At 42.8% G+C, this 27,798-nt stretch overlaps 1 protein-coding gene across 2 annotated transcripts in view; it reads left to right on the top strand.

The window, feature by feature from the left end:
* Positions 1 to 27,798, top strand: part of LOC124009822 (dipeptidyl aminopeptidase-like protein 6) — a 175,603-nt gene that overhangs the window by 40,342 nt on the left and 107,463 nt on the right. Inside the window, exon 1 of one of the 2 annotated variants that reach the window (XM_046322012.1) lies at positions 8,588 to 9,306. The exons of the other annotated variant lie outside the window; for it this stretch is intronic. Coding sequence (XP_046177968.1) covers positions 9,112 to 9,306 — 195 coding nt within the window. The 5' untranslated portion in view covers positions 8,588 to 9,111. Of the gene's footprint in view, positions 1 to 8,587; positions 9,307 to 27,798 lie in introns of those variants that run through there. 2 annotated transcript variants of the gene reach the window in all.

Genomic DNA, 27,798 nt, shown 5'->3' with positions numbered 1-27,798 from the left:
GCTACCAAATACCAATTGAGTGTATGTAAACTTCTGACACACTGGGAATGCGATGAAAGAAATAAAAGCTAAAATAAGTAATTCTCTCTCCTATTATTCTGACATTTCACATTCTTAAAATAAAGTGGTGATCCCAACTGACCTAAACAGGGAATTTTTTCTTGGATTAAATGTCAGGAAATGTGAAACACTGAGTTTTTAAATGTATTTGGCTAAGGTGTATGCAAACCTCTGACTTCAACTGTATATCTTTGTGCTCTCTACACTCGTCAGTTTTAGCCTCCGCCAGACCATCTTCAGATTAGCCTTTATGGCGGTAGCCCTGCCCCCTGGTAAACAATGTATGATCGCTAAATGTTTCTAATATTGCGGGTTTTCATTTTGTCAGAGCTAATGGTGGGAGGCTTTGGCGGCTCAGACCCCATAATGGGTGGAAGAAGAGCCTGAGCCGTCTCAGGAATGACACCGACTTGCTGCTTTGTGGGGAAAACCGGGGTAATATTTATATTGGCTGAATGAGTGATACCGGTTGAGCATGCCGAAAGCATTTCTTTCCAGAAGCCGTGAGAGAATTGTTTGGCTGCGGGATAAACACGACTACCTGTACTTACTGGTGGCACAGACACTGTTTTGTCCTTTCATCCACTTATTGCCATTGCCTAAGGATTGAGCCTGAAGCCGGGCTTGCAACTCGGCTATCGTCACCGTAAGGCAATACTGCATATTATGAGTACAGCTACTGCAATTAGACGACATAATGTTACTTAGCTTTTTCGGCTAGTGGAGGTCCCGCATATCCAGATAAAGGGGTGAAAAGTTTAATGAAAAAAGTTGAGTGAGGACAAAACTAAATTTGTTAAATACAGAGTTTGATTAAATTAAATTAAAAGTAAAAAGCTAAGATGAGCAGGTAGCCAAGTAGCAACAAATATTACAGCAGCACAGAGACAATGCGGGAGTGTGATGGAAGTGACGCCGTTTCAAGTCATAGCAGCTACAGATGACAAAGTTTATGTACAACACCTTTCTTCAGATCAAGTTGATAGGATAGTCTCGAACGGAGCTCGTCCAGTTTCGTGTTCGCCAATAGAACGGAGAGTAGAAGCGGTTTACCCACTCGCCAATGTAGTCTCGTGAGGTGTCCCGCATGCCAGCCTCTATAATGCCGCCTCTTCCTTTAGTGATCAATGTTCTGATGTCCAGAAGCTTTTTTCGGACTTGGCGGAAACAATATTTACAAAAAAAAGTTAAGATCAGCGCAAAAACGAAACACACACAATAACACACACAAACACACAATATAGCACAATTGGTCAGGAGCCCGTAATACGTCTGCTATTCCCTTCAGCGCCATTCTAGCAATTCCCAAGTGAGGGACCGATCAAGGAGATTAACCTCCAACATTCATAAGCTTGTTCATTACATGAGGGCACATTTTGATATGACAGCCACAGGGTTTGGCTTAATATAAGGAATTTGAAATTATTTATACTTTTTTAAGTTTTACTTTTGATACAGTACCAGTCAAAAGTTTTGACACACCTATTCATTCCTGGGTGTTTCTTTATTTTTTAAAAACTATTTTCTACATTGTAGAATAATAGTGAAGACATCAACACTATGAAATAACACATATGGAATCATGTAGTAACCAAAAATGTGTTAAACAAATCAAAATATATTTTATATTTGGGATTCTTCCACCTGCCCATTACTCTTGGGGTGAAAACCTGAGGTGACACTGACCGAGACCCCCAGACGTTCCATGAACGCCTTCCAGATCCTTGATGTGAACTGGGGACCCCAATCAGACACCAAATCCTCAGGCACCCCATAGTGCCGGAAGACATTTACATTTACATTTAAGACGTGTGGAAACAGGGCCTCTGCAGTTTGTAAGGCCGTAGGGAGACCGGGCAAAGGGGGAGACGACAGGACTTAGAAAAGCGATCCACAACGACCAGGATCATGGTATTACCCTGTTAAGGTGGAAGATCGGTTAGGAAATCCACCGACAGGTGCGACCACGGCCGTTGTGGAACGGGTAAGGGTTGTAACTTACCTCTGGGCAGGTGTCTAGGAGCCTTGCACTGAGCGCACACTGAGCAGGAGGACACATACAACCTCACGTCCTTAGCTAAAGTGGGCCACCAGTACCTCCCATCAAGAGAGCGCACCGTCCGACCTATCCCAGGATGACCAGAGGGTGACGTGTGGGCCCGATAGATCAGTCGGTCGCGGACAGCAGACGGAACGTACAGACGCCCAGCTGGACACTGAGGTGGAGAGGGCTGTGCACGTGACGCCCGCTCAATGTCCGCGTCCAGCTCCCACACTATCGGCGCCACCAAACAAGAGGCTGGGAGTATAGGAGTGGGATCCATGTACAGCTCCTCTGTGTCATACAGCCGGGACAGTGTGTATGCCTTCACGTTCTGGGAGCCTGGTCTGTAAGAGAGGGTAAACACAAAACGGGTGAAAAACATGGCCCACCTTGCCTGGCGAGGATTTAGTCTCCTCGCTTCCCAGACGTACTCCAGATTGCGATGGTCAGTCCAGATGAGAAAAGGGTGTTTAGCCCCCTCAAGACAATGTCTCCACGCTTTCAAAGCCTTGACGACAGCCAACAGCTCCCGGTCCCCCACATCATAGTTTCTCTCCCCGCGGGGCTGAGCTTTTTCGAAATGAAGGCACAGGGGCGGAGCTTCAGCGCTAAGAGAGCACTGCTCCTATCACAGCTTCGGATGCGTCCACCTCCACTATGAACGGCAAAGAGGGATCCGGATGAGCCAACACAGGAACCAAGGTAAACAGAGCCTTCAGGTGCCTGAAAGCCTTGTTCGCCTCAGCTGACCACTGCAAGCGCACCGGGCCCCCCTTTAGCAGTGAGGTAATGGGAGCAGCAACCTGACCAAAATCCCGGATAAACCTCCGGTAGTAGTTGGCAAACCCTAAGAATCACTGCACCTCCTTTACCGTGGTGGGAGTCGGCCAATTACGCACGGCTGCAATGCTGTCACTCTCCATCTCCACCCCTGAGGTGGAAATCCGATGCCCTAGGAAGGAGACGGACTGTTGGAAGAACAAGCATTTCTCAGCCTTGACGTACAGGTCATGCTCCAACAGGCGACCAAGCACCCTGTACATGAGGGACACAAGCTCGGTGTGTGTAGCGGAGTATATCAGAATGTCATCAATATACACCACTACACCTTGCCCGTGCAGGTCTCTGAAATTCTCATCTACAAAAGATTGGAAGACTGATGGAGCATTCATCAACCCATACGGCATGATGAGGTACTCATAATGCCCTGAGGTGGTACTAAATGCCTTCTTCCACTCGTCTCCCTTCCAGATACGCACCAGGTTGTACGCACTCCTGAGATCCAGTTTAGTGAAAAAACGTGCCCCGTGCATTGACTCAATCGCCGTAGCGATAAGTGTGATTTCACTGTGATTTTATTGAGACCTCCATAATCAATGCACGGCGCAAACCTCCATCCTTCTTCTTCACAAAAAAAGAAACTCGAGGAGACGGGTGAAATGTAGGGCCGAATGTACCCCTGACGCAGGGATTCGGAGACATGTCTCGATAGCCACCGTCTCCGCTTGCGACAGGGGATACACGTGACTCCTGGGAAGTGCAGTGTCTACCAGGAGATTTATCGCACAATCCCCCCGTCGATGGGGTGGTAATTGTGTCACCTTCTCAATTACCAAATCGGCATATTCTGGGGGGGGGGGGATGCGCACGGTGGAGACCTGGTCTGGACTTTCCACCGTAGTAGCACCAACGGAAACCCCTAAACACCTACCTGAGCACTCTTGCGATCACCCCGTGAGAGCCCTCTCTGGCCAAGAAACAGTGGGGTTATGACAAGCTAACCAGGGTAGGCCCAGCACCACAGAATACGCAGAATCTTTTCCTTGTGACCCCCCCCCCCCCCCCCCCCTGCGTCATCATACTCAAAGGAGCGGTGTCCTCCCTGATAAACCCTGACCCTAATAGTCGACTATCTTAGGCGTGAATGGGGAAAGGCACATCCACAGGAACAATGGGGATCCCTAAACTATGAGCTAACACTTTATCAATGAAATTCCCAGCCGCGCCTGAATCTACTAGCGCCTTATGCTGGGAACGCGGGGAAAGTTCAGGAAAAGTGACAGAGACAAACATATGTGCAACAGAGGGCTCTGGATGAGAATGGTGCCTACTCACCTAGGGTGACGCCAGAGTGCCCTGCCTGCTGCCTCGGTTCCCAGAGGATCCAACCCAGCACCGACCAGAAGTGTGTCCACTGCGACCACATATGGTGCTCGAGTGGGAACCCCCTCCAGTCTCCCTGCGCACCATCCCTCCCAACTCCATGGGTACAGGAGAGAGGGTGCGGGAGGATGGAACAACCAGACCCCGATCTAGACGTCCACGAGTAGCCAGCATGTTGTCCAGCCGGATGGACAGGTCCACCAGCTGGTCAAAGGTGAGAGTGGTGTCTCTGCAGGCCAGCTCCCGACGGACATCCTCGAGTAGACTACAGCGGTAATGGTCGATCAGGGCCCTGTCGCTCCATCCAGCGCCAGCAGCCAGGGTCCTAAACTCCAGAGCAAACTCCTGGGTGCTCCTAATCTCCTGCCTCAGATGGTAGAGACGCTCACCCGCCGCTCTGCCCTTGGGTGGGTGGGTGAATACTGCCCGGAAACGGTGGGTGAACTCCTCAAAATGGTCCAACGTCGCATTTCCATCTCCATACACAGCGCTGGCCCACTCCAGGGCTTTCTCGGTGAGGCACGAGAGGAGGGCGTAACTCTTGTCACGGTCCGATGGAGCTGGGTGGACCGTGGCCAGATATAGGCTTAGTTTGAGGAGGAAACCCTGGCAGCCGGCAGCATCTCCGCCGTACACCTGTGGCATGGATAGATGGATCCTGCTGGGTTCAGGCAGGATAGGGGCGCTCAGGGGAGACCCCGACTGTGCTGGTGGAGGCGCTGGAAAAACTCCCTGTGTCTCCCATATTCTGGACACCGCGATCCATGGCGGCGCTCAGATTGTAAATCATCTCCGTATGTTCAATGATGTGCTCCTCCACCTCCATGGCTGGGGTACCTTCTCCTGCTGACTTCATGTTGGGTCAGAGATTCTGTCAGTCATGTGTATAGGAGGCAGGGAAGAATGATGGCTAGAAGACCGGTGACGTCGACCGCCGAGCACAGCCCAAATAAGGAGAGGCATTGACTTCGGCAGAAAGTCAGGTACTACTCAAGTAGTATTTTACTGGGTGACTTTCACTTTTACTTCAGTAACTTTCTATTAAGGTATAAATACTTTTACTGAGGCAATGACATTTGGAATTGGGTACTTTTTTGACCTTTGTCTAACATTGTGATGTACACTCCAGAATAATATCCTGGCGAATGGTGATCATCCTGGTGTAGGGACGTTCACACCAAGTTATTTATATCTGCAGGGTGTCACGTCTTTCAAACTGAAACAAGTGGAGACAAGGGGGGAGAAATTAACCTCACTGCTCAAATTTCAATGCTAGTTCAAGTAACTCAAGACACAACTACCTTTATTAATGTGACAGTTTTGTATATTTTTAGGCTTGATTAAGTTGTTTACAGTAAGAAGTAGAATAACTTGGCCTCTAATTTGAACTAGTATCACCAACTCCAATGGTGCAACTCAATAGGTGAAGGTAAAGTGGCAAGAGAAAGTTACCTACAGTAACATTAGCTAGTCTACGGGTTAGGGTTAAGTTTAGGAGTTAAAGAATTAAGGTTAGGGTTAGGCAGAGGGTTAGCTAAAAGGGTTAAGGTTAGAGGAAGGGTTAGCTAAAAGGGTTAAGGTTAGAGGAAGGGTTAGCTAATATGTGAACGTTTTCTGTAATGAGATTTGAAATCGCAACCTTTGGGTTTCTCTACGTTTGTGTTATATGCCTTCCATCCACCCCCCAAAATTAAGGGGCCTAACCCGATCCATAAAAAACAGCTCCAGACCATTATTCCTCCTCCACCAACCTTTAAATGTGGCACTATGCATTGGGGCAGGTGGCTTTCTCCTTCCATCCACCAAACCCAGATTTGTCTATCGGACTGCCAAATGGTAAAGCATGATTCATCAGTGTCAGCGAGATTTACACCACTCCAGCCAATGCTTGGCATTGTTTATGGTAATCTTAGGCTTGTGTGCGGCTTCTCAGCCATGGAAACTAATCTCGTGAAGCTCCCAATAAACAGTTATTGTGCTTATGTTGCTTCCAGAGGCAGTTTGGAACTCGGTAGTGAGTGTCGCAACCGAGGACAGGCGGTTTTACTCGCTATGCACTTCAGCACTCGGCGGTCCCGTTCTGTGATCTTGTGTGGCCTACCACTTCGTGGCTTAGCTGTTGTTGCTCCTATACGTTTTCACTTCACAATAACAGCTCTAGCAGGGCAGAAATTTGAAGAACTGACTTGTTGGAAAGGTGGCATACTATGACGGTGCCACTTTGAAGGTCACTGAGCTCTTCAGTAAGGCCATTCTACTGCCAATGATTGTCTATGGAGATTGCATGGCTGTGTGCTCAGTTTTATACACCTGTTAGCAAAAGGTTTGGCTGAAATAGCCGAATCCACCAATTTGAAGAGGTGACCACATATTTTTGTATTTATAGTGAATATCTCAATTCAACCCATTGTTTTAGAGAGTCGTTTTAGAGAGTAGAAACCTGAATATTCTCGTTTTAGAGAGTCATTTTAGAGAGTAGTACACTGAATATTGTAGCAAAAGTTGAATGTTTACCAACCAAAGTACTTTTACCTATGACATTTTATAAACATTTATGGTTGAAAATGACCCTTTCCAACCAATGACCCTTATATTCTAGGCCATGGGTATCAAATTCATTCCATGGAGGGCCAAGTGTAAGCTGATATTCATTATTTCCATTCAATTTGTGTCCAATTAAGACCTACACACCCAGGTGAGGGGAGTTCCTAACTAATCAGTGACCTTATTGATCAATCAAGTACAATGGAGGAGCGAAATTCCACAGACACTCTGCCCTCCATGGAATAAGTTTGATACGTGTTCTAGGCCCTTGGTTTTGGAGTGGAAAAGTTTTTTTGTAGTGAAGAGGGAGGGATGCATTTTTAATTCAATTCATGAATCAATGAGCCTCCAGCGGCTCTGGGGAATGATATGAAAATGACTCGCAATGGAAAAAGGAAAATTAATTGAAACCCACTCATTGTTAACTTTGGAATCTACAATATTTTCCCAACTGTCATTTCTAATTAGGATGGAGCATGTGATTACTCTAGTCTCTCTGTGCAGATGAGACAGTTGTGAAATGAATCAGGAGGATAGTTTTAATCCACTTCAATAGATTTCTGTCCTAGCCTATTAGTCAAATGACATTAACGCTTGATGGCGTCTGCGGCATGGTCTATTTGGTATCATAGTGAGTGGTGCTGCTTTGAAGTTGTACTTGTGTGTGCAGTAGATGACCCATTTCTCAGAAATCCACCATAACACCAGTATGGAGGTCTGAGCTGTCACAGGGAGGAGGCCTGCCAGGGTGCTTTGACACTCTGAAACTGACTGAGGACGCTCTCAGCTCTCCACATTTGCCTGTCCCCACTATGCCTGAGTTTTCTTTGAATCCCTCACAACTCCATCCTCATAGGTTACAATGCTGACTACTAAAAGGCCACTAGGGCAGGTGAGGAAAGGTATATGATGGTGAAGACTAGCTGGTCTCGCTGTGCTTCTGAGTCACAATAATTAACTACACACTGTCATTTTTATGATATAAGCTCACTGAACGGGTTCACAGTTGATGTCCGTAGCGCAGGTTGACATTTTTGGATGAATCTTGTCTAGCCGCGGTAATAAAATCAGATTTTAAACCTAACCTCAATCGCACTCCGAACCTTATGCCTATGCCTAACCTTAAATTAATACCAAAAAGCTCATCTTTGATTTCAGACATGTTTTAATCTAAAAACATTAATCTCAACATGCGTCCAGGGTGCTGTTTATTGCGCTGTCCATGGAACTGAATCGCACTCATCGCATTCCCAGAGAACGTCAGGTGATTCAAGTGATTAATACATGATTTTTGTATCTGGATTCAAGAGGAATGTGTTGAATTCGTGTTAGAGATAGCCAAGGCCTTCTAGAGTCAAATGTGGAGAAGAAGCTCAGACAAGTTGAATAAAATACAATGTAGACTATAAACTATAACTGTCATAAACATCGTCCTCTGCTGAATGAGTGTCGTTTCTCATTGAGCCACAGAGAGGCACTCGAGCTCCGTCCTGGATTAACAGTTATTGGGACTGGAATGAACGGAATAACGAAAATATTTCTACAGATTACATGACTGCTTGTAGCCTATTAGCACATTTGAGACAGGACTATTTATTGACTAATGCAATATTGGATTAAAGAAATCTTCTCTGCCCCACATGAATGTGCATTATGTACAGTATGCTATAGTCTGCGGTGTGTTGTTGAGATAATAGGTTGTGCATAGTCCGTTTACTTCACTTCTCATGCAGAACGCATCCACCGAGGCGCCACTGCTTCTCGGCGTCCTTCACACATACACTCACACACACCGGATATTTATTGCCGCCAAACAGCTGTTGAAAGTCTAGCAGCCTTTTTAGTTATTTTGATTGGGTTCAATTTTCTGAGACTGTATTGAATATCAGATTGGATACCCACAGAGACGGGCTGCTATCGCGCTGTGAGAAGGCATCAACGAACTGAAGAGGGGAACCAACGTGCTCTGAATACAGACACAGACTATTAACGTCCTACTGTAACCTTGCTCACCGCTCCCTTAGGACAAAACACATCCAATCGACCAGAGGACTTGCTTGTTAGGCTATGTTTGTTTTATAATTCAACCAGGAAAACGTTTTCAGTTTTTACAAGTTATTTTATCGGGATAATTTTACCTGTTCTCTTTGGAACCAGCTCCGCTTTATTCCAGAGGATAAATTGGCCACCCGCTGTCGGATCTCTCCAAAGGCACAGAAAAGAAACAGTAGCCTACACTCGTCCCCGTAGACGAGAGGTTTCTCTTGCTTTGACATGCTGTAGTGGTTTTGACTATACTTATGGCTTCGCTGTATCAGAGATTCGCCGGTAAGATCAATACGAATAATTCTTTCCCACACCCACCTGAGGCCAGCCACCTACTCGGCGGACAGGTAGCGGACGAGGAGAACAACACACGGAAGACCCCGCAGCCCGTGGCCGACGGCAGACCCCATGTTCCCCACCGAAAGAAAAATGCGAGCGAGGACGAGCGTGTAAGACCTCTAAACAATTAAACTATTGGTGTAGGCCTATGGATTTGATCACTCAAACCTTAATCTGATAATCGTTGACAACTTTAACAGATCAGTTGTATAGCTCCTATCTGCTTTCTATTGTTTGCCCAATCATTTTACTCTAGACCTAAATTATCATGTTGCTGCAATTATGTTCTTGGTTCACTCTTGCCTAAATGGTTTTGCAACTGAAACAGCATGTGTTACCCCGTGATTCTCAGATCAGTAGGCTATGAATTCAGAGCGTTAGACGCTCCACCAGTCAAGGCGTGGTTGCTATTCAAGAAACGTATTGTGTCTGGATGGTTGGCCTTGTGTAGTGTCTTGATAGGCTGTGTCACTAACTATAACTGCTTAAAAGTAGCAACGGGTGGCTACTTTGAAGAATCTCAAATATAACATCTATTTAGATTTAACACTTTTTTTGGTTACTACATGATCTACAATGTATAAAATAGTAAAGATAAAGAAAAACCCTTGAATGAGTAGGTGTGTCACCTTTTGACTGGTACTGCATTTCCACACTAAGGTTGGAATAATATTGTGAACTTTATGATAATGCCCTTTTAGCTAAGATCTGTTTGAAAAGACTGCCTGAAATGTCAGCCTGTTTTGTTTGGATGCCATACATTAGTTATTAAACTTAGAGCAATAAGAAAAAGTTCTAAAACTCTTTCTATTTTTTTATTTTCTTTCCTATTTAGACCACTCCCCGACAGTCCTAGCAAAATTCATGCTTGAGAAATTGCTCTTTGCTAAGAAGCATTTTTATTTGTCACATATACACATGGTTGGCAAAATGTTAATGCGAGTGTAGCGAAATGCTTGTGCTTCTAGTTTCCGACAGTGCAGTAATATCTAATTCCCCAACAACTACCTTATACACACAAATGTAAAGGGATGGAATAAGAATATGTACATATAAAACTATATGGATGGGCGATGGACGTGCGGCGTAGGCAAAATGCAATAGATGGTATGAAATACAGTATGTACATAAGAGATGAGTAATGTTGGATATGTAAACATTATTAAAGTGGCATTAGTTAAAATTATAGTGATACCTTTTATTGAACCCATTTATTAAAGTGGCCAGTGATTTGGGTCTGTATGTTTGCAGCACCCTCTCTTAGTGATGGTTGTTTAACAGTCTGATGGCCTTGATAGAAGCTGTTTTTCAGTCTCTCGCTCCCAGCTTAGATGCACCTGTACTGACCTCGCCTTCTGGATGGTAGCGGGGTGAAAAGGCAGTAGCTTGGGTGGTTGTTGTCCTTGATGATCTTTTTGGCCTTCCTGTGACATCGGTTTCTGTAGGTGTTCTGGAGGGAAGGTAGTTTGCCCCCGGTGATGCTTTGTGCAGACCTCACCACCCTCTGGAGAGCTTTGCGCTGGAGGGCGGTAAAGTTGTTGTACCAGGCGGTGATACAGCCCGACTGTATGCTCTTGATTGTGCATCTGTAAAAGTTTGAGTGTTTTAGGTTTTAGGTGAAAAGAGGTTGAAGAGGCACTGTTCTTCACCACACTGTCTGTGTGGGTGAACCATTTCAGTTTGTCCGTGATGTGTACACAGAGGAACTTAACTTTCCACCTTCTCCACTACTGTCCCGTCGATGTGGATAGGGGGGGTGCTCTTTCTGCTGTTTCCTGAAGTCCACGATCATCTCCTTTATTTTCTTGACGTTGAGTGAGAGGTTGTTTTTCCTGATACCACACGCCGAGTGCCCTCAACTCCTCCCTGTAGGCTGTCTCGTCGTTGTTGGTAATCAAGCCCACTATTGTTGTGTAGTCTGCAAACTTGATGATTGAGTTGGAGACGTTTTATGGCCATGCAGTCGCGAGTGAAAAGGGAGTACAGGAGAGGGCTGAGCATGCACCCTTGTGGGGCCCCAGTGTTGAGGATCAGTGAAGTGGATGTATTGTTTCCTACCTTCACCACCTGGGGGCGGCACGTAAACGTCCAGGACCCAATTGCATAATGATGAGCTTGGAGGGTACTATGGTGTTGAATGCTGAGGTGTAGTCAATGAACAGCATTCTAACATAGGTATTCCTTTTCTCCATATGGGATAGGGCAGTGTGATGGCAATTGCATTGTCTGTGGACCTGTTGGGGCAGTATGCAAACGGGTGTGGGTCTAGGGTGGTAGGTAAGGTGGAGGTGATATGATCCTTGACTTGTCTCTCAAAGCACTTCATGATGACAGAAGTGTGTGCTACGGGGCGATAGTCATTTAGTTCAGTTATCTTTGCGTTCTTTGGTACAGGAACAATGGTGGACAACTTGAAGCATGTGGGGACAACAGACTAGAATAGGGAGCGATTGAATATGTCCGTAAACACGCCAGCTGGTCTGCGCATGCTCTGAGGACGCGGCTAGGGATGCCGTCTGGGCCAGCAGGCTTGCAAGGATTAACACGTTTAAGAGTCTCACTCGCATCTGCCACGGAGAAGGAGGGGGGGGCGCAGTCCTTGGTAGCGTGCCGCGTCGGTGCCAATGTATTATCCTCAACGTGGGCAAAGAAGGTGTTTAGCTTGTCTGGAAGCAAGACATCGGTGTCCACAATGTGGCTGGTTTTCTTTTCGTAGTCCATAATTGCCTGTAGACCCTGCCACATATGTCTCGTGTCTGGTCAGTTGAATTGCGACTCTATTTTTCTTCCTTTACCGACATTTAGCTTAATAATAATAATAATAATATATGCCATTTAGCAGACGCTTTTATCCAAAGCGACTTACAGTCATGTGTGCATACATTCTACGTATGGGTGGTCCCGGGAATCGAACCCACTACCCTGGCGTTACAAGCGCCATGCTCTACCAACTGAGCTACAGAAGGACCATAAGCTTGTTTGATTGCCTTGCTGAGGGAATAACTACACTGTTTATATTCAACCATAATCCCTGACCTCATTTCATGGTTGAATGCGATGTTTCGCCCCTTTCAGTTTTGTGCGAATACCGTCATCAATCCATTGTTTCTGGTTGGGGGAGGATTTAATAGTCACAGTGGGTATAACTTCTCCAATGCACTTCCTAATAAACTCACTCACAGAGTTAGCATATAAATCAATGTTATTGTCTGAGGCTTCTGGGAAAATGTTCCAGTCTACTTGATCAAAATCATTTTGAAGCGTAGATTCTGATTGGACAGACCAGCGTTGAATGGTTCTAGTCACTGGAACATCCTGTTTGAGGTTATGCCTTCAGGACGGTACGAGCAAGATGGAGTCGTGGTCAGATTTACCAAAGGGAGGGCGGGGGAGGCCCTTGTTAGAGTAGCAGTGGTCCAGTATTTTGCTTGAGCGGGTACTGCAGTCAATGTTCTGGTAGAATTTACAGTTGAAGTCGGAAGTTTACATACACTTAGGTTGGAGTCGTTAAAACTCGTTTTTCAACCACAACACAAATTTCTTGTTAACAAACTATAGTTTTGGCAAGTCGGGTAGGACATCTACTTTGTGCATGACACAAGTAATTTTTCCAGCAATTGTTTACAGACAGATTATTTCACTTATAATTCACTGCATCACAGTTCCAGTGGGTCAGAAGTGTACATACACTAAATTGACTGTGCCTTTAAACAGCTTGGAAAATTCCCGAAAATGATGTCATGGCTTTAGAAGCTTCTGATTGACATCATTTGAGTCAATTAGAGGTGTACCTGTGGATGTATTTCAAGGCCTACCTTCAAAATCAGTGCCTCTTTGCTTGACATCATGGAAAATCTAAAAGATATCAGCCAAGACCTCAGAATTTTTTTTGTAGACCTCCACAAGTCTGGTTCATCCTTGAGAGTAATTTCCAAATACATGAAGGTACCATGTTCATCTGCACAAACAATAGTACGCAAGTATAAACACCATGGGACCACGCAGCCATCATACTGCTCAGGAAGGAGACGCGTTCTGTCTCCTAGAGATGAATGTACTTTGGTGCATAAAGTGCATATCAATCCCAGAACAACAGCAAAGGACCTTGTGAAGATGCTGGAGGAAACTGCTACAAAAGGATCTGATGGAACAAAAATAGAACGGTTTGTCGATAATGATCATCTATATGTTTGGAGGAAAATGGGGAGGCATGCAAGCCGAAGAATACCATCCCAACCGTGAAGCAAGGGGGTGGCAGCATCATGTTGTGGGGGTGCTTTGCTGCAGGAGGGACTGCTGCACTTCACAAAATTGATGGCAACATGAAGGACAATTATGTGGATAAATTGACGCAACATCTCAAGACATCAGTCAAGAAGTTAAAGCTTGGTCGCAAATGGGTCTTCCAAATATGTGGCAAAATGGCTTAAGGACAACAAAGTCAAGGTATTGGAGTGGCCATCACAAAGCCCTGACTTCAATCCTATAGAAAATTTGTCTGCGGAACTGAAAAAGCGTGTATGAGCAAGGAGGCCTACAAACCTGACTCAGTTACACCAGCTCATTCAGGAGGAATGGGCCAAAATTAACCCAATTTATTGTGGGAGCTTGTGGAAGGCTCCCTGAAACGTTTTGACTGAAGTTAAACAATTTAAAGGCAATGCTACCAAATACTAATTGAGTGCATTTAATCTTCTGACCCACTGGGAATGTGATGAAAGAAATAAAAGCTTAAATAAATCATTCTCTACTATTATTCTGACATTTCACATTCTTAAAATAAAGTGGTAATCCTAACTGACCTAAAACAGGGAATATTTACTCAGATTTAATGTCAGGAATTGTGAAAAACTGAGTTTAAATGTATTTGGTTAAGGTGTATGTAAACTTCCAATTTCAATTGTAGGTGGCCTTGTTCTCAAATTAGCTTTTTAAAATCTTCAGCTACAATAAATGCAGCCTCAGGATATATGGTTTCCAGTTTACATAGAGTCCTTTGAAGTTCTTTCAGGGCCGTCTAGGTATCTGCTTGGGGGGTATATACACGGCTGTGACTATAATCAAAGACAATTTTCTTTGGAGATAATCACAGTAAGGTACTTAATTGTTAATCAGAAATTATTTGATATAAAAAGTCTTGCATTGGACCTTTTTTTAAAGCAAGTTTTCATTTTTGTTCTTCAGTTTTACAGCAAATGTCATGCAATTCTACCTCTGTGACTTATGCCATGTTAATATAATAGCTGATTGAGAATGACTGGGGAGCCCCCTGGGATCAATGGGAGCCCCCTGTAGGTCAGGGCCCCTGGGCCATGATTAGATAGCTGGCTTGACTTACTACCAATTTAAAAATTCTTAGCTAACATGGCTGACATAACAAGAATAAAACTGCTTATGCACAATAACATTTTGAAATTGCACCTGGTGTATTCTACTATTCTTACTCTCAATGACAAGTAGACACTGCCTTAGTTTTTTGGGGGGTGTCTGGGGCCCTCTAGCGACCAGGGGTCCTAAGCGACTGCTATGTCACTTATGCCTGGAACTGTCCCTGCTTGAAACTAATTACAGTTAAACATTCTATTTGTAGTTTAGAGGCAAATGAAAACCCAATGTAATACATTCAGTGATTTGGCCTTCTTTTGGAATCTAATGATCTAATCGAAGTTGGCAAGTTTTCATGGGTTCTCGTTTTGCAAGGACTTACATGTGGAGGTCCAATAGATGATTATGCGCTGTAGCCCATATATTGGATATGTTGAAGACAATTCTGATGTAGTCTTGCTTTGTGGTTTAGCCATAATAATTCTTCAAGGCCACTTTTGCGACGAGGCTCACACCTTTTTATTGTCCATGGTGATGAAATTTCACACAGATCACATTCCCTGCTTTTGCTAAGGCATTCTTTAGTAGACCTATGCTCATACAGTTTGTTTTAGTTTGTCCTTTTGAAACCGGTGTTGCTCGAAAAGCTCTGTGCTGACCTTGTAGAATAACAATGAGCAGTATAGCCTATGTCTCAGGCTTGAAAAAGAAACTTGGATCCTGTGAAGAATTGGCCGCCTAAAGTGACTCTTCCAGCTAAACTGCTGCAGAGTAGGTCTAGCTGTAGCCAGCATAAGGAAGGGAATTCAGCATTAGTATCGTGCCCAATGACAACTGCTTAATTTAAATGCAAACATTTAGTTCATTTTCACTATAGTTTCTGAACACCTTATGCTCTGCGTTATGAAGGCACGTATTTGACATCATTGTTTAATATTGTAATATTGTAATATATGCCATTTAGCAGACGCTTTTATCCAAAGCGACTTACAGTCATGTGTGCATACATTCTACGTATGTTTACACATTGTCATTTGAGCTCCACCTGAGTGTCCATCTAGTCTCTTTTCTCTCTCCAGAGATAGTGAAGCTGTCAGCATGAGGAGGATGTCTCCTCTGCATTATTGATGTGTATTGTGATGACAAGCAGGGAGGGAGTGAACACACTGCCTCTGTCACTGATACTGTTGATACTGAAAGAAACACAACATGAAAGGACACAGCACAGAACTACACAGCACAACACATCACACAAAATGACACATCACCACACAACACCACACATAGGTGTTAATTACTCTGTGTAATGACATTGTTAGACTGTGTCATATTCCCCAATGTCCTACTGCCACAACGGTCTCTGCATTTAATGAGTTATGTGCTATAGGCCATTCAAGTAATAGTAATAGGGTTCGGTTCATATATCTTTACATTTCAGGATTTTATTGCACTTAACATGGTTAAGGATAGGTGTAATTTTTTTTACTAGGGTTATTTCCAATGTGTAACTAAAAAAACAGAGGAACCATTCTCAGATTGCTATGTTTCCTGTAACATATTTAGGAGTGCACAGCTCACCTTCAGCTCACCTTCAGTCCTCCTGATGTCCCCTTAGGAGTACTGGAGCATGAAATTACCTTTTGCCTCTTGAGTTGAGGAGTTTCACGGTTCCTAGGTTGATATTTTGTTTTCTTGACCTCAGTGGGAATTTACGTTGCTTTTCTGAGAGGAAAATCTTCCTGACTTGCAGTAAATTAAATATGGAATGCAGTTTTTTACATTGTAATGTAATTATGATTGGCAGGGGCGCAACTTTGGCTTTAGAAGTTGGGGGAACATAAAACAAAAATATTATGTGTTTTTTGTCCAGTTGCATAAACACTCCAAACAGCCTTCCTGACTGCTTGAAGGCATCCTCATTGTCCTAAAACACTCCTGTGTCTCGTTTTGTATCACATTCCAATACATTTTTTTGGGGGGGATAAGTGAAAGTTGCACCCCTGATTATTGGTGTCCTCAACACTGTAATGCTCACCATCTAACTTATGTACAGTATGTTAACAGCAGTAACCGGATTCTGTGGTACAGTATTCTAGAGTCCCCTGGGATATCAGCCAGAGTTACTGCTAATGGCAGCCGGGGCTGAAATCCAAAAAAGTGACTTTAATTAATCATCGCGGGCCGGCTGTAGTCTAAAATATGGCGACATTTAAACGATAGTGACCTGTGGAGCAGGTTCCCTTTTGGAGCAGGAGCCATATTGACTTTTCCCGGGTCCCCAGCCAGCCAACAGAGGAACTCAAACACCACCTACTGTTGAGCTCTTCCTCCCCTGACAATGAAAGGTGACACATGAGTGTGAACTGTGCAGGATACCATGGTATCTCATGACAGAGAGTTGTCGATTTGATTCATACATGTTTACTTAATTTTGAGTTTCTTGTATTTTCTTTTAATCAAATCACCTGATACACTAGGTCATTGTCAAGCTTGGATTTCATTGATGTGGGGCACTGGAGAGTATGGTGTGCTGTGTGAATTCTTATTTTAACACTTATTTTAACTGACAATAAGATAACATTCAATTAGACTAATTGTTGCTACTTTTGTGGCAATTATCTTGGTAATAACTATTGTGCACTGACACATTTAATGCTCACCTATAATGGGTAATTCATCACAATAGAAAGTCTGACCTGATCCACTTGGCTGTGCCATTCAGCACAGCCTGAGGAAGCTTTTCTCTTTTGGTCCTCTCCAGCAGCTTTTCTTCTGTGTAGCGCAACTTTGACCTCAATTTTGATCATGTTTTCTTTCTTCTGTTCTTCTTTTTGGGTGATTCCTTTGGGGTAGATGTCTTCATTGGTCCTGGTGTCTGTAGAGATGTCTATCTTCTTGTAGGAGTTGAGTTGATGGCAGGGATATTTACCTGCTGAGGTGAGAATGGCTGTTCTCTTGGGGAGGCTGTGTCTTCTTGATTTTGCTTCTTGGACATGTTGAAGTGTATCATCTTCCTGGCTTGATGATGTCATGTCCAATACAGCTTTTAGCTGTTTCTTCTTTAATACCTTTTTGAGTTTTCCCGCCACTGTTCTTTCTTCGTTTCATGTTGCTTCTTTTTCAGATCTTGAGTTTTCTTGATTTGACAATTTTGCTTTCATTTTTGATATCTGGAAATGGGAAGGAAGCATGACATGAAATGAGCATGTCTCAAAACATGGGAAAAATCTTACTGTTATGGACACGTCATCCTATTGTAGACACTGAATGGCTTACTGACCGTGTGTGTGTGTGTGTGTGCTTGTGTGTGTTTCAGTGATTGGTTGGATCAGTAGGAACTGTACAGCTGAGGGCACTGTAGGGTATTGACTTCCTATAGATGCTGAATGGGGGCATAGGCTTCCTATAGACTATATATGCTAATTACGCTTGCTGTAGTCTCTCCAACCCCTAACCTCTCTCTGTCCTTCCTTCTGTACTCTTCCAGCAGTTCTGGGTTGGTGTACATGTTTTCTCTGAATTTTGTCAGCCTAGCCTTCGCTAAAGCTTTCTTTTTGTCACTTGCTGACTGTCTGTAATTTAACAGGACATAAAGCAAAATATCAACAGTTAGTAAATAATATTTAAATTAATAGTTAATTATATTTAAAAATATAGTCTGTATGATTAAATTCTCATTCCCTAAACAGTTCTCTCTACCACAACTGACCTTAATTTGTAGGGGTAAATGAGAATGGTGTTGCGAAGGATGAGGAATGTTTTGCTAACAATAGAGAAGACATGATGACAAAGCAAAATGTTTTCTCAATGTACATATTTAGACATTAATGAAGTATATTTTCATAGAAAATGTATTTTTTTTTTCTAAATGTGGAAAACTACCTGTATCAGTAATGATACTGTCGTGTACGCAGTCTGACAAGCGAATGTTTAACTGGATATTTAACTGGATAAGATATTTTCTGAAATATCTTCATTTTACTCTGGTAGAGAAAATTATGATGATATTTTGTTACATTACTAAATTACATGTTTTATATTTAAAATCACTACTGCCATGGTATTTTAATGGTTTCATGAGAATGACCCAGCTCCATCTGCCTGTTAGTCAGAGAATAGAAAACACTTCTGCTGGTCTGTTCTGCTCTGAGGACCCACCCTTGCCAGTCCAGCCAGCTGAACATTTTGGTCTGGATAGAAGCTACTTTAAGGACACACTCTAGATTTGTGCAGTCAGCCCTGAATCAAGCTTGGCCCAGATCCCAGGCATCACTCTCGTGTTAGGAGGGACAAAGTTTGGATATCTTCAGGTTCTGCAGGATCAGCTAAACCAAACAGGGGTGAGTTTTTTTTTTTTCTTGAACAAATTACATTTGTCAAAGGAAGCACTTTACTATTATAGGAGTGGCTTGAGTCTGGGTTGTCGAGGGAAATAAAGTAAAGCTTTCAGGAAACACGCCTGAATGACAAACATTGCATTTAGTAGTATTTCTGGCATGTATGGATTACTGACAGGAAAATGCAGGGTACATGCCCAGATTGGGACCTCCATTGGTTTTGTTGTAATGTTTGAGCTTAAGAACACAGAATTAGCCATGGCAAAATGTGTAGATCCGTAAATTAGCTTTCACATTGAAACATTTCTCTCAGCTCCATGGAAATTAGCTGGAAAACGTTGTAATGACTGGAATGGAATAAATGCAACGGTATCAAACATATCAAAGTTATGGAAACCACATGTTTGACTCCGTTCCATTAATTCCATTCCAGCCATTACGATGAGCCTATCCTCCCATAGCTCCTTTCACTAGCCTTCACTACTGGAGCCATCTGTATACAGTTGAAGTCGGAAGTTAACATACAACTTAGCCAAATGCATTTAAACTCAGTTTTTCACAAATCCTGACATTTAATCCTAGTAAAAATTCCCTGTCTTCGGTCAGTTAGGATCACCACTTCATTTTAAGAATGTAAAATGTCAGAATAATAGTAGAGAGAATTATTTCTTTCAATTTTTATTTCTTTCATCACATTCCCAGTGGGTCAGAAATGTACATGCACTCAATTAGTATTTGGTAGCATTGTCTTTAAATTATTTAACTTGGGTGAAATGTTTCGGGTAGCCTTCCACAAGCTTCCCACAATATGTTAGGTGAATTTTGGCTCCTGACAGAGCTGGTGTAACTGAGTCAGGTTTGTAGGCCTCCTTGCTCTCACACACAGTTCTGCCAACAAATTTTCTATAGGATTGAAGTCAGAGCTTTGTTATGGCCACTCCAATACCTTGACTTTGTTGTCCTTAAGGCATTTTGACACAAATTTGGAAGTGTGCTTGGGGTCATTTGTCCATTTGGAAGACCCATTTGTGAACAAGCTTTAACTTTCCTGACTGATGTCTTGAGATGTTGCTTCAATACATCCACATAATCCCCCCCCCTCCCATGATGCCATCTATTTTGTGAATGGCACGAGCCCTCCTGCAGCAAAGCACCCACAAAGCATGATGCTGCCACCCCCGTGGTTGGGATGGTGTTCTTCGGCTTGCAAGCCTCCCCTTTTCCCTCCAAATATGATGATGGTCATTATGGCCAAACAGTTCTATTTTTGTTTCATCTGACCAGAGGACATTTCTCCAAAAAGTACGATCTTTGTCCCCATGTGCAGTTTCAAAACGTAGTCTGGCTTTTTTATTGCGGTTTTGTATCAGTGGCTTCTTCCTTGCTGAGTGGCCTTTCAGGTTATGTCGAAATAGGACTCGTTTTACTGTGGATATAGATACCTTTGTACCTGTTTCCTCCAGCATCTTCACAAGACCCTTTGCTGTTGTTCTGTGATTGATTTGCACTTTTCGCACCAAAGTACATTCATCTCTAGCAGACAGAAGCACCTCCTTCCTGAGTGGTATGACGGCTGCGTGGTCCCATGGTGTTTATACTTATGTAGTATTGTTTGTACAGATGAATGTGGTACCTTCAGGTATTTGGACATTTCTCCCAAGGATGAACCAGACTTGTGGAGGTCTAGAATTTTTCTGTGGTCTTGGCTGGTTTCTTTTGATTTTCCCATGTTGTCAAGGAAAGAGGCACTGAGTTTGAAGGTAGGCCTTGAAATACATCCACAGGTAAACCTCCAATTGACTAAAATTATGTCAATTAGCCTATCAGAAGCTTCTAAAGCCATGACATAATTTTCACAACTTTTCCAAGCTGTTTAAAGGCACAGTCAACATAGTGTATGTAAACTTCTGACCCACTGGAATTGTGATACAGTGAATTATAAGTGAAATAATCTGTCTGTAAACAGTTATTGGAAAAATTACTTGTGTCATGCACAAAGTAGATGTCCTAACCAATTTGCCAAACCTATGGTTTGTTCACAAGAAATGTGTGGTGTGGTTGAAAACGAGTTTTAATGACTCCAACCTAAGTGTATGTAAACTTCCGACTTCACCTGTACCCCCCTCTCCCTTTTGCCCTCATAGCCACAACTCGTCGGGCCATGGATGCGTTCCACAGGGATGCTGGCCAGGGATGCTGGGATGCTGGCCAATGTTGACTCCAATGCTTCCCACAGTTGTGTGATGTTGTCTGGATTTCCTTTGTCCTTTGAGTGGTGGATCATTCTTGATAATTACAGGACACTGTTGAGCTTAAAGAACACAGCAGCGTTGCAGTTCTTGACACAAACCTGCTAGGGCTGTTACGGTGTTACGGTGACTGCATTACCGTCACACCGGCGGTCACGAGTCTTGAAGGCAGTCAAATGCTAATTAGGCTTCTCCAAGCTCTGATGCAGCTGCTGGTCATTAGTAGCCTACCAAACTTGCTAACTACCTGGTAATCAGCACTCTCTTGTCCCTCAAACACTCTAACATTAATGCAAATATAATCGAAAATCTAGTCAAACACTTCATGAGAGCCCATGAGCTCATGTTCCGTAACATTTCTATAGGCTATGCAATTGCATGAGAAAACAGATTGATGGCATCTATTAAAAAGAAGAGGGTCCTATCAGCTTTCTTTAGGCTAGGCCTACTATATATATTTCTCCAACTTTCCTAACGTTGCTTATCTTTGCCACAGGACTAAAGCCTACCTGGCTGGCATGAAAATGAATCACAGGAAAAGGGTCCTCCATTCGCTATTTAAGTACATAGATGACATTGTATATTTTTCCCCTGCCCCTGTTTTGAGACAGGTGCATGATAATAGTCCATTTTAAAACTGAACAGATTTCACAAATGTATATTCTGAAACACTGCCGTGTGTGCATTGCTGTGCTTATAATGTGAAGGAATAGCCTGATAGTTTATCAACATTTTAAGCTAAATGTTCTGATCTGTTGTGTCAGCCTCATTGCTTAAAAATGTTTGTTTCTTATGCTAGTGGTTGTATTAATTTTGGATCTATCACATCTCACAAATGTCCCAGACTATGTTTGGAATATTTATTTCTCGCATTGAATAGGTCAACTTTTGTACTATGGGGGATAGTAGATTGACATACAGTGGACTCCAAAATTACTGGCACCCCTGACTGGCAATGCACAAACAATACTTTTAAAAAATGTAACAATATAATTATAGATAGAAACTCAAAATACCAACATGTGAGAAACAGGGTACTTTATTAATGTTTTAATGGAACCAACCAAAATCATTCAAATATTTAATACAAAATAAATGTAACCAAAATCAAGGTTTCGTAATTATTGGCACTCCTCGTTTAGTACTTAGTGCAACCACCTCTGGCAATAAACAGTATGGAGTCTTTTTCCTGTAATGTTTGACAAAGTTAAGGAACACATTTGTAGGGATTTTGGACCATTCCTCTATGCAGATCCTTCACATTCTTGGGTTTGCGCTTATCAACTGCACTCTTCCACTCAGCCCACAGGTTTTAGATTGAATTGAGGTCCGGCGACTGAGATGGCCATAGCAAAACATTGATTCTGTTGTCACAGAACTATTTCTGTGTGGATCTTGAGGTATGTTTCGGGTCATTGTCTTGTTGGAAAGTCCACCTACGGCCAAGTTCCAGTCTTCTGGCAGAGGTTAACCAGATTGATTGTCAGACAAAAGTGCCTGATACTTGGTAGAATTCATTATGCCATCAATCTTAACCAGTGCCCCTGTACCTCTGGAATTAAAACAGCCCCAGTGGGTAAGAGGTGCCTCTCCTTGTATGCATCTCTGTTTCGATGCCAAACATGCCGATGCTGTATCTGACCAAAACATTCCATTTTGGTCTCATCTCACCAGAGCACCTTCTTCCAGTCATAATTTAAATGACGTTTGGTAAACTCTAAGTGCTAGCGTCTGTGTCTTGGGATCAGAAAGAACTTTCTTCTGGCAACCCTTTCAAAGAGACTGTGGATTTGGAGGTGGTGCCACCAAGGCCTGCAGTGATTCTTGGGGATTTTGTTGTTCCTCCTCCCTATCCTGGGGGGGCAAAATGCATTTGCGTCCTCTACCTGTGAGGTTCTCAACTGTTCCATATCTTTTGAATTTTCTAATAATTGCCCTGACAGTGCTCAGTGGTAAATTCAATTGTTTGCGGATCCTCTTGTAGGCATTACCAGATTTATGAAGGTCTATGACCATCTGTCTCTTTTGAACTGCTAGTTCTTTTGTTTTCTTCATGGAGTTGGATGACAGAGGGAGATTGCATGTGTGTTACCTCATTTTTACACCCCAGTGAAACAGAAAGTGATGTAATGGCTCAATATTGTTCCTGCAGACTTAGATCATCTTAAATAAATGGGCCACCCGGGTGGTGCAGTGGTTAAGGGCGCTGTACTGCAGCGCCAGCTGTGCCACCAGAGACTCTGGGTACACGCCCAGGCTCTGTCGTAACCGGCTACGACCGGGAGGTCCGTCGTAACCGGCCGTGCCCTAGCATCGTCCGGGTTAGGGAGGGGTTGGCCGGTAGGGATATCCTTGTCTCATCGCGCACCAGTGACTCCTGTGGCGGGCTGGGCGCAGTGCGCGCTAACCAAGGTTGTGATGAGCGATGAGACAAGATAGTAGCTACTAAACAATTGGATACCACGAAATTGGGGAGAAAACAGGGTAAAATAAAAAAGTGAAAGTGAAATTTAATTTGTGGTTTCATTTTGGTAGATGTTATTTACAATAATCTTTAAGGGTGCCATTAATTGTGAAACCTTGATTTGGAGGACATTGATTTTTAATGAAATTAATACATTATTTTGGTTGGTTCCATTGAAACATTAATAAAGTATAGTATTTCTCACATGTTGATATTTTGAGTTTTTCTCTATAACTATATTGTTTATATTTGTTTAAGCATTGTTTGTGCATTGCCAGTCAGTGGTGCCAGTCATTTGGAGCCCACTGTAGTGCTTTTGCTGTTTGTTAGGCCTACTCATCTTGATGGCTGATGAAAAGTAAATGGAGACAGTTCTTCCAATATCTTCAATATGCACACGGAATTGGATAAGGATGTGCGCGCAGTTGTGTCCATGATGTGTCTGGTTGAATTTATAACCTGTGAGAAAGACCCGATCGATCGATCACGTGACAGAGAGCCATATTTAAAAAAATATTTTTAGCTAGCTGCATATCATGCTAGCGGGGTTTTCTTGAATGCAGTTTGCGTTCAAGTTAGCAATTGTTGCTGGGACCGCAGATTGTCCCGCGTTTGTGGATGTCTAGATCCCTGCTGTTTGTTGTTTTCAATCTTCCCCGTGACCTGCCCTGTCTGGAACTGCGAGGAGTAACAGAGAAACCTACGTTGCTAGCTACCATGACGAAGACCAAAGCCGGCGGGAGTACCATTGAAGACACTGGTGTCTCTATCACACATGAAGGATCTTTTAAACATACAAAAAGAGACCTACAAGCAGTTGTTACAACAACAAGAAAATATCTTCAAGTGTTTTGTCCAAATACTTGTGGATTTTAGTAATAAAAGAATGGACGACCTGACCAGAGAGGACCATGACCAGAAGAACAGTTTGCAGTTGTCCCAGGGTCTGCTCAATGAGTTGAAACAGGAGAATGGCAAGATGACAGCAATCTGTAAGTAATTGAGAGAGGACAGGTCAGTTATGTGTGTGAATCAATGATAACAATGACAGCTAAATCAGACTATCTTGAGGGACAATCAAGGCGGAACAACATGGTTGATGGAATTGCAGAATCTCCACATGAGACCTGGACAGAGTCTGAGGACAAAGTGAGGGAAATTATCTCTGAGAAATTGAAGATGGACCACAGGAAGATTGAGGTGGAGCTATCCCACAGGACTGGAAAACTAACCACCGGCCAAGGTGACAGGCCCAGGCCAATAGTGGTCAAGTTCCTGAGGTTCAAGGACAAGGTAGCTATTCTACAAAGAGCCAAGAAGTTATATCTTCCTCAACGAGGACTATCTTGAAGCTGTGTGCCAGAAGAGGAAAGAACTGATCCCAGCCATGAAAGCTGCCAAAGCACGTGGGGACATTGCTTACATCTGCTATGACAGGCTCATTGTCCACCCTCCATCCCAGAAGCCTGGAAGGGATGAGAGAGCCAAACCAATGGGTTCGTAGCTTCAACATCGCAGAGCACACACTCACACACACACCAATTGATTAATGGACTGCTGAATGTATATTTTTTTCTCTTGCTTTGTCTGCTCTTTTCAGTATTATGTCAAGCTCTGATAAGCTACCCAGGAAAGGCCTGAAAATAGCCCACATTAATATATGTAGTCCAGTAGAAATAAGGTTCAGGAAATCAATAACTTGCTAGCATCAGATAACATTCATATATTAGCCATTTATGAGATTCACTTAGATAATTCATTTGATGATATAGCAGTAGCAATACAAGGATATAACATCTATAGAAGAGACAGAAATGCTTATGGGGGAGGTGTTGCTGTATATATTCAGAGCCATATCCCTGTAATGCTGAGAGAGTTATTGAAGTGTTATTGAAGTGTTGTGGTTGCAGGTTCACTTGGCACATCTAACTCCTTTTATTTTGGGGTGTTGCTACAGGCCACCAAGTGCTAACAGTCAATATCTAAATAATGTGTGAAATGCTTGATAGTGTTTGTGATGTAAACAGAGAGGTCTACTTTCTTGAGGACCTAAATATTGACTGTTTTTCATTGAGCAGTCCGCTCAAGAGGAAGCTTCTTACTGTAAACAGTGCCTGTAATCTGGTCCAGGTTATTAACCAACCTACCAGGGTGTTTACAAACACTACAGGAACTAGATCAATCACATGTTTACTAATACTGTAGAACTTTGTTCTAAAGCTGTATCTGTACCCATTGGATGCACTGATCACAATAAATGATGATGTGATTAATGAGGAGCATCCAGGTGCTGCACTTGATCAATTCATGAAATTGCTTCTTCCAATTACTGATAAACATGCACCTGTTAAGAAACTGACTATTAGAACTGTTAAGGCTCCATGAGGAATTTAAAAAACTGTATGGTTGAAAGAGATGGGGCAAAAGGAGTGGCTAATAAGTCTGGCTACACATCTGACTGGCTTACTTACTGAAAAATTGAGAAATTGTGACTAAACTCAACAAAAATAAACTGTATTATGATGCCAAGATCAATGATATAAAGAATGATGGAAAAAAACTTGAGTATTTTAAATGAAATTATGGGTAGAAAGACAAATTCAAATCCATCTTTCATCGAATCAGGTGGCTTATTCATCACAAAACCATTTAATGTTGCCAATTTATTTTAATTAATATTTCATTGGCGAAGTGGGCAAACTTAAGCAGGAAATGCCAACAACGAACAGTGAGCAATTGTATTCATGTATATTTTTTTAAATGAAAGAATAGCATTGCATATTTGAATTTTGTTGAGTTAGTGTGGGAGAGGTGAGAAAATGGTTATTGATCAATAATGACAAACCTCCTGGCATTGACAACTTAGATGGAAAGCTACTGAGGATGGTAGCTGACTCTATAGCCACTCCCATCTGTCATATTTTTATTTTGATCCTAGAGGAAAGTCTTTGTCCTCAGGCCTGGAGGGAAGCCAAAGTAATTCCGCTACCCAAGAGTGGTAAAGCGGCCTTTACTGGTTCTAACAACAGGTTCTAACAGCAGCTTGCTGCCAGCTCTTGGTAAACTGTTGGAAAAAATGGTGTTTGACCAATTACAAATGCCATTTCTCTGTAAACAAATTAAGAACAGACTTTCAGCATGCTTATAGAGAAGGGCACTCAACATGTACTGCGCTGACACAAATGACTGATGATAGGTTGATAGAAGTGGATAAAAAGAAGATTGTCGGAGCTGTACTGATATTATCGACCATAACCTGTTGTTGAAAAAACGTATGTGTTATGGCTTTTCAACCTATGCGATATCGTGGATTCAGAGCTACAGTTGAAGTCGGAAGTTTACATACACTTAGGTTGGAGTCATTAAAACTAGTTTTCAACCACTCCACAAATTTCTTGCTAACAAACTATAGATTTGGCAAGTCAGTTAGGACATCTACTTTGTGCATGACACAAGTAATTTTTCCAGCAATTGTTTACATATAGATATTTCACTTATAATTCACTGTATCACAATTCCAGTGGGTCAGAAGTTTACATACACTAAGTTGACTGTTCCTTTAAACAGCTTGGAAAATTCCAGGAAATTATGTCATGGCTTTAGAAGCTTCTGATTGACATCATTTTAGTTAATTGGAGGTGTACTTGTGGATGTATTTCAAGTCCTACCTTCAAACTTCAAATTTTCCAAGCTGTTTAAAAGGCACAGTCAACTTAGTGTATGTAAACTTCTGACCCACTGGAATTGTGATACAGTGAATTATAAGTGAAATAATCTGTATGTAAACAATTGTTGGAAAATTACTTGTGTCATGCAGATGTCTTAACCGACTTTCCAAAACTATAGTTTGTTAGCAAGAAATGTGTGGAGTGGTTGAAAACGCCTCTTTGCTTGACATCATGGAAATCCGCCTAGACCTCAGAAGTCTGGTTCATCCATGGGAGCAATTTCCAAATGCCTGAAGGTACCACGTTCATCTGTACAAACAATAGTACGCAACTATAAACACCATGGGACCACGCAGCCGTCATTCCGCTCAGGAAGGAGACACGTTCTGTCTCCTAGAGATGAATGTACTTTGGTGCGAAATGTGCAAATCAATCCCAGAACAACAGCAAAGGACCTTGTGAAGATGCTGGAGGAAACAGGTACAAAAGTATCTATATCCACAGTAAAACGAGTCCTATATCTACATAACCTGAAAGGCTGCGCAAGGAAGAAGCCACT

Source organism: Oncorhynchus gorbuscha, linkage group LG22 (assembly GCF_021184085.1).
Source record: "Oncorhynchus gorbuscha isolate QuinsamMale2020 ecotype Even-year linkage group LG22, OgorEven_v1.0, whole genome shotgun sequence".
Lineage (NCBI taxonomy): Eukaryota > Metazoa > Chordata > Actinopteri > Salmoniformes > Salmonidae > Oncorhynchus > Oncorhynchus gorbuscha.
Note: the sequence above shows the minus strand (reverse complement) of the source record. Positions and strands in the feature narration are given on the sequence as shown.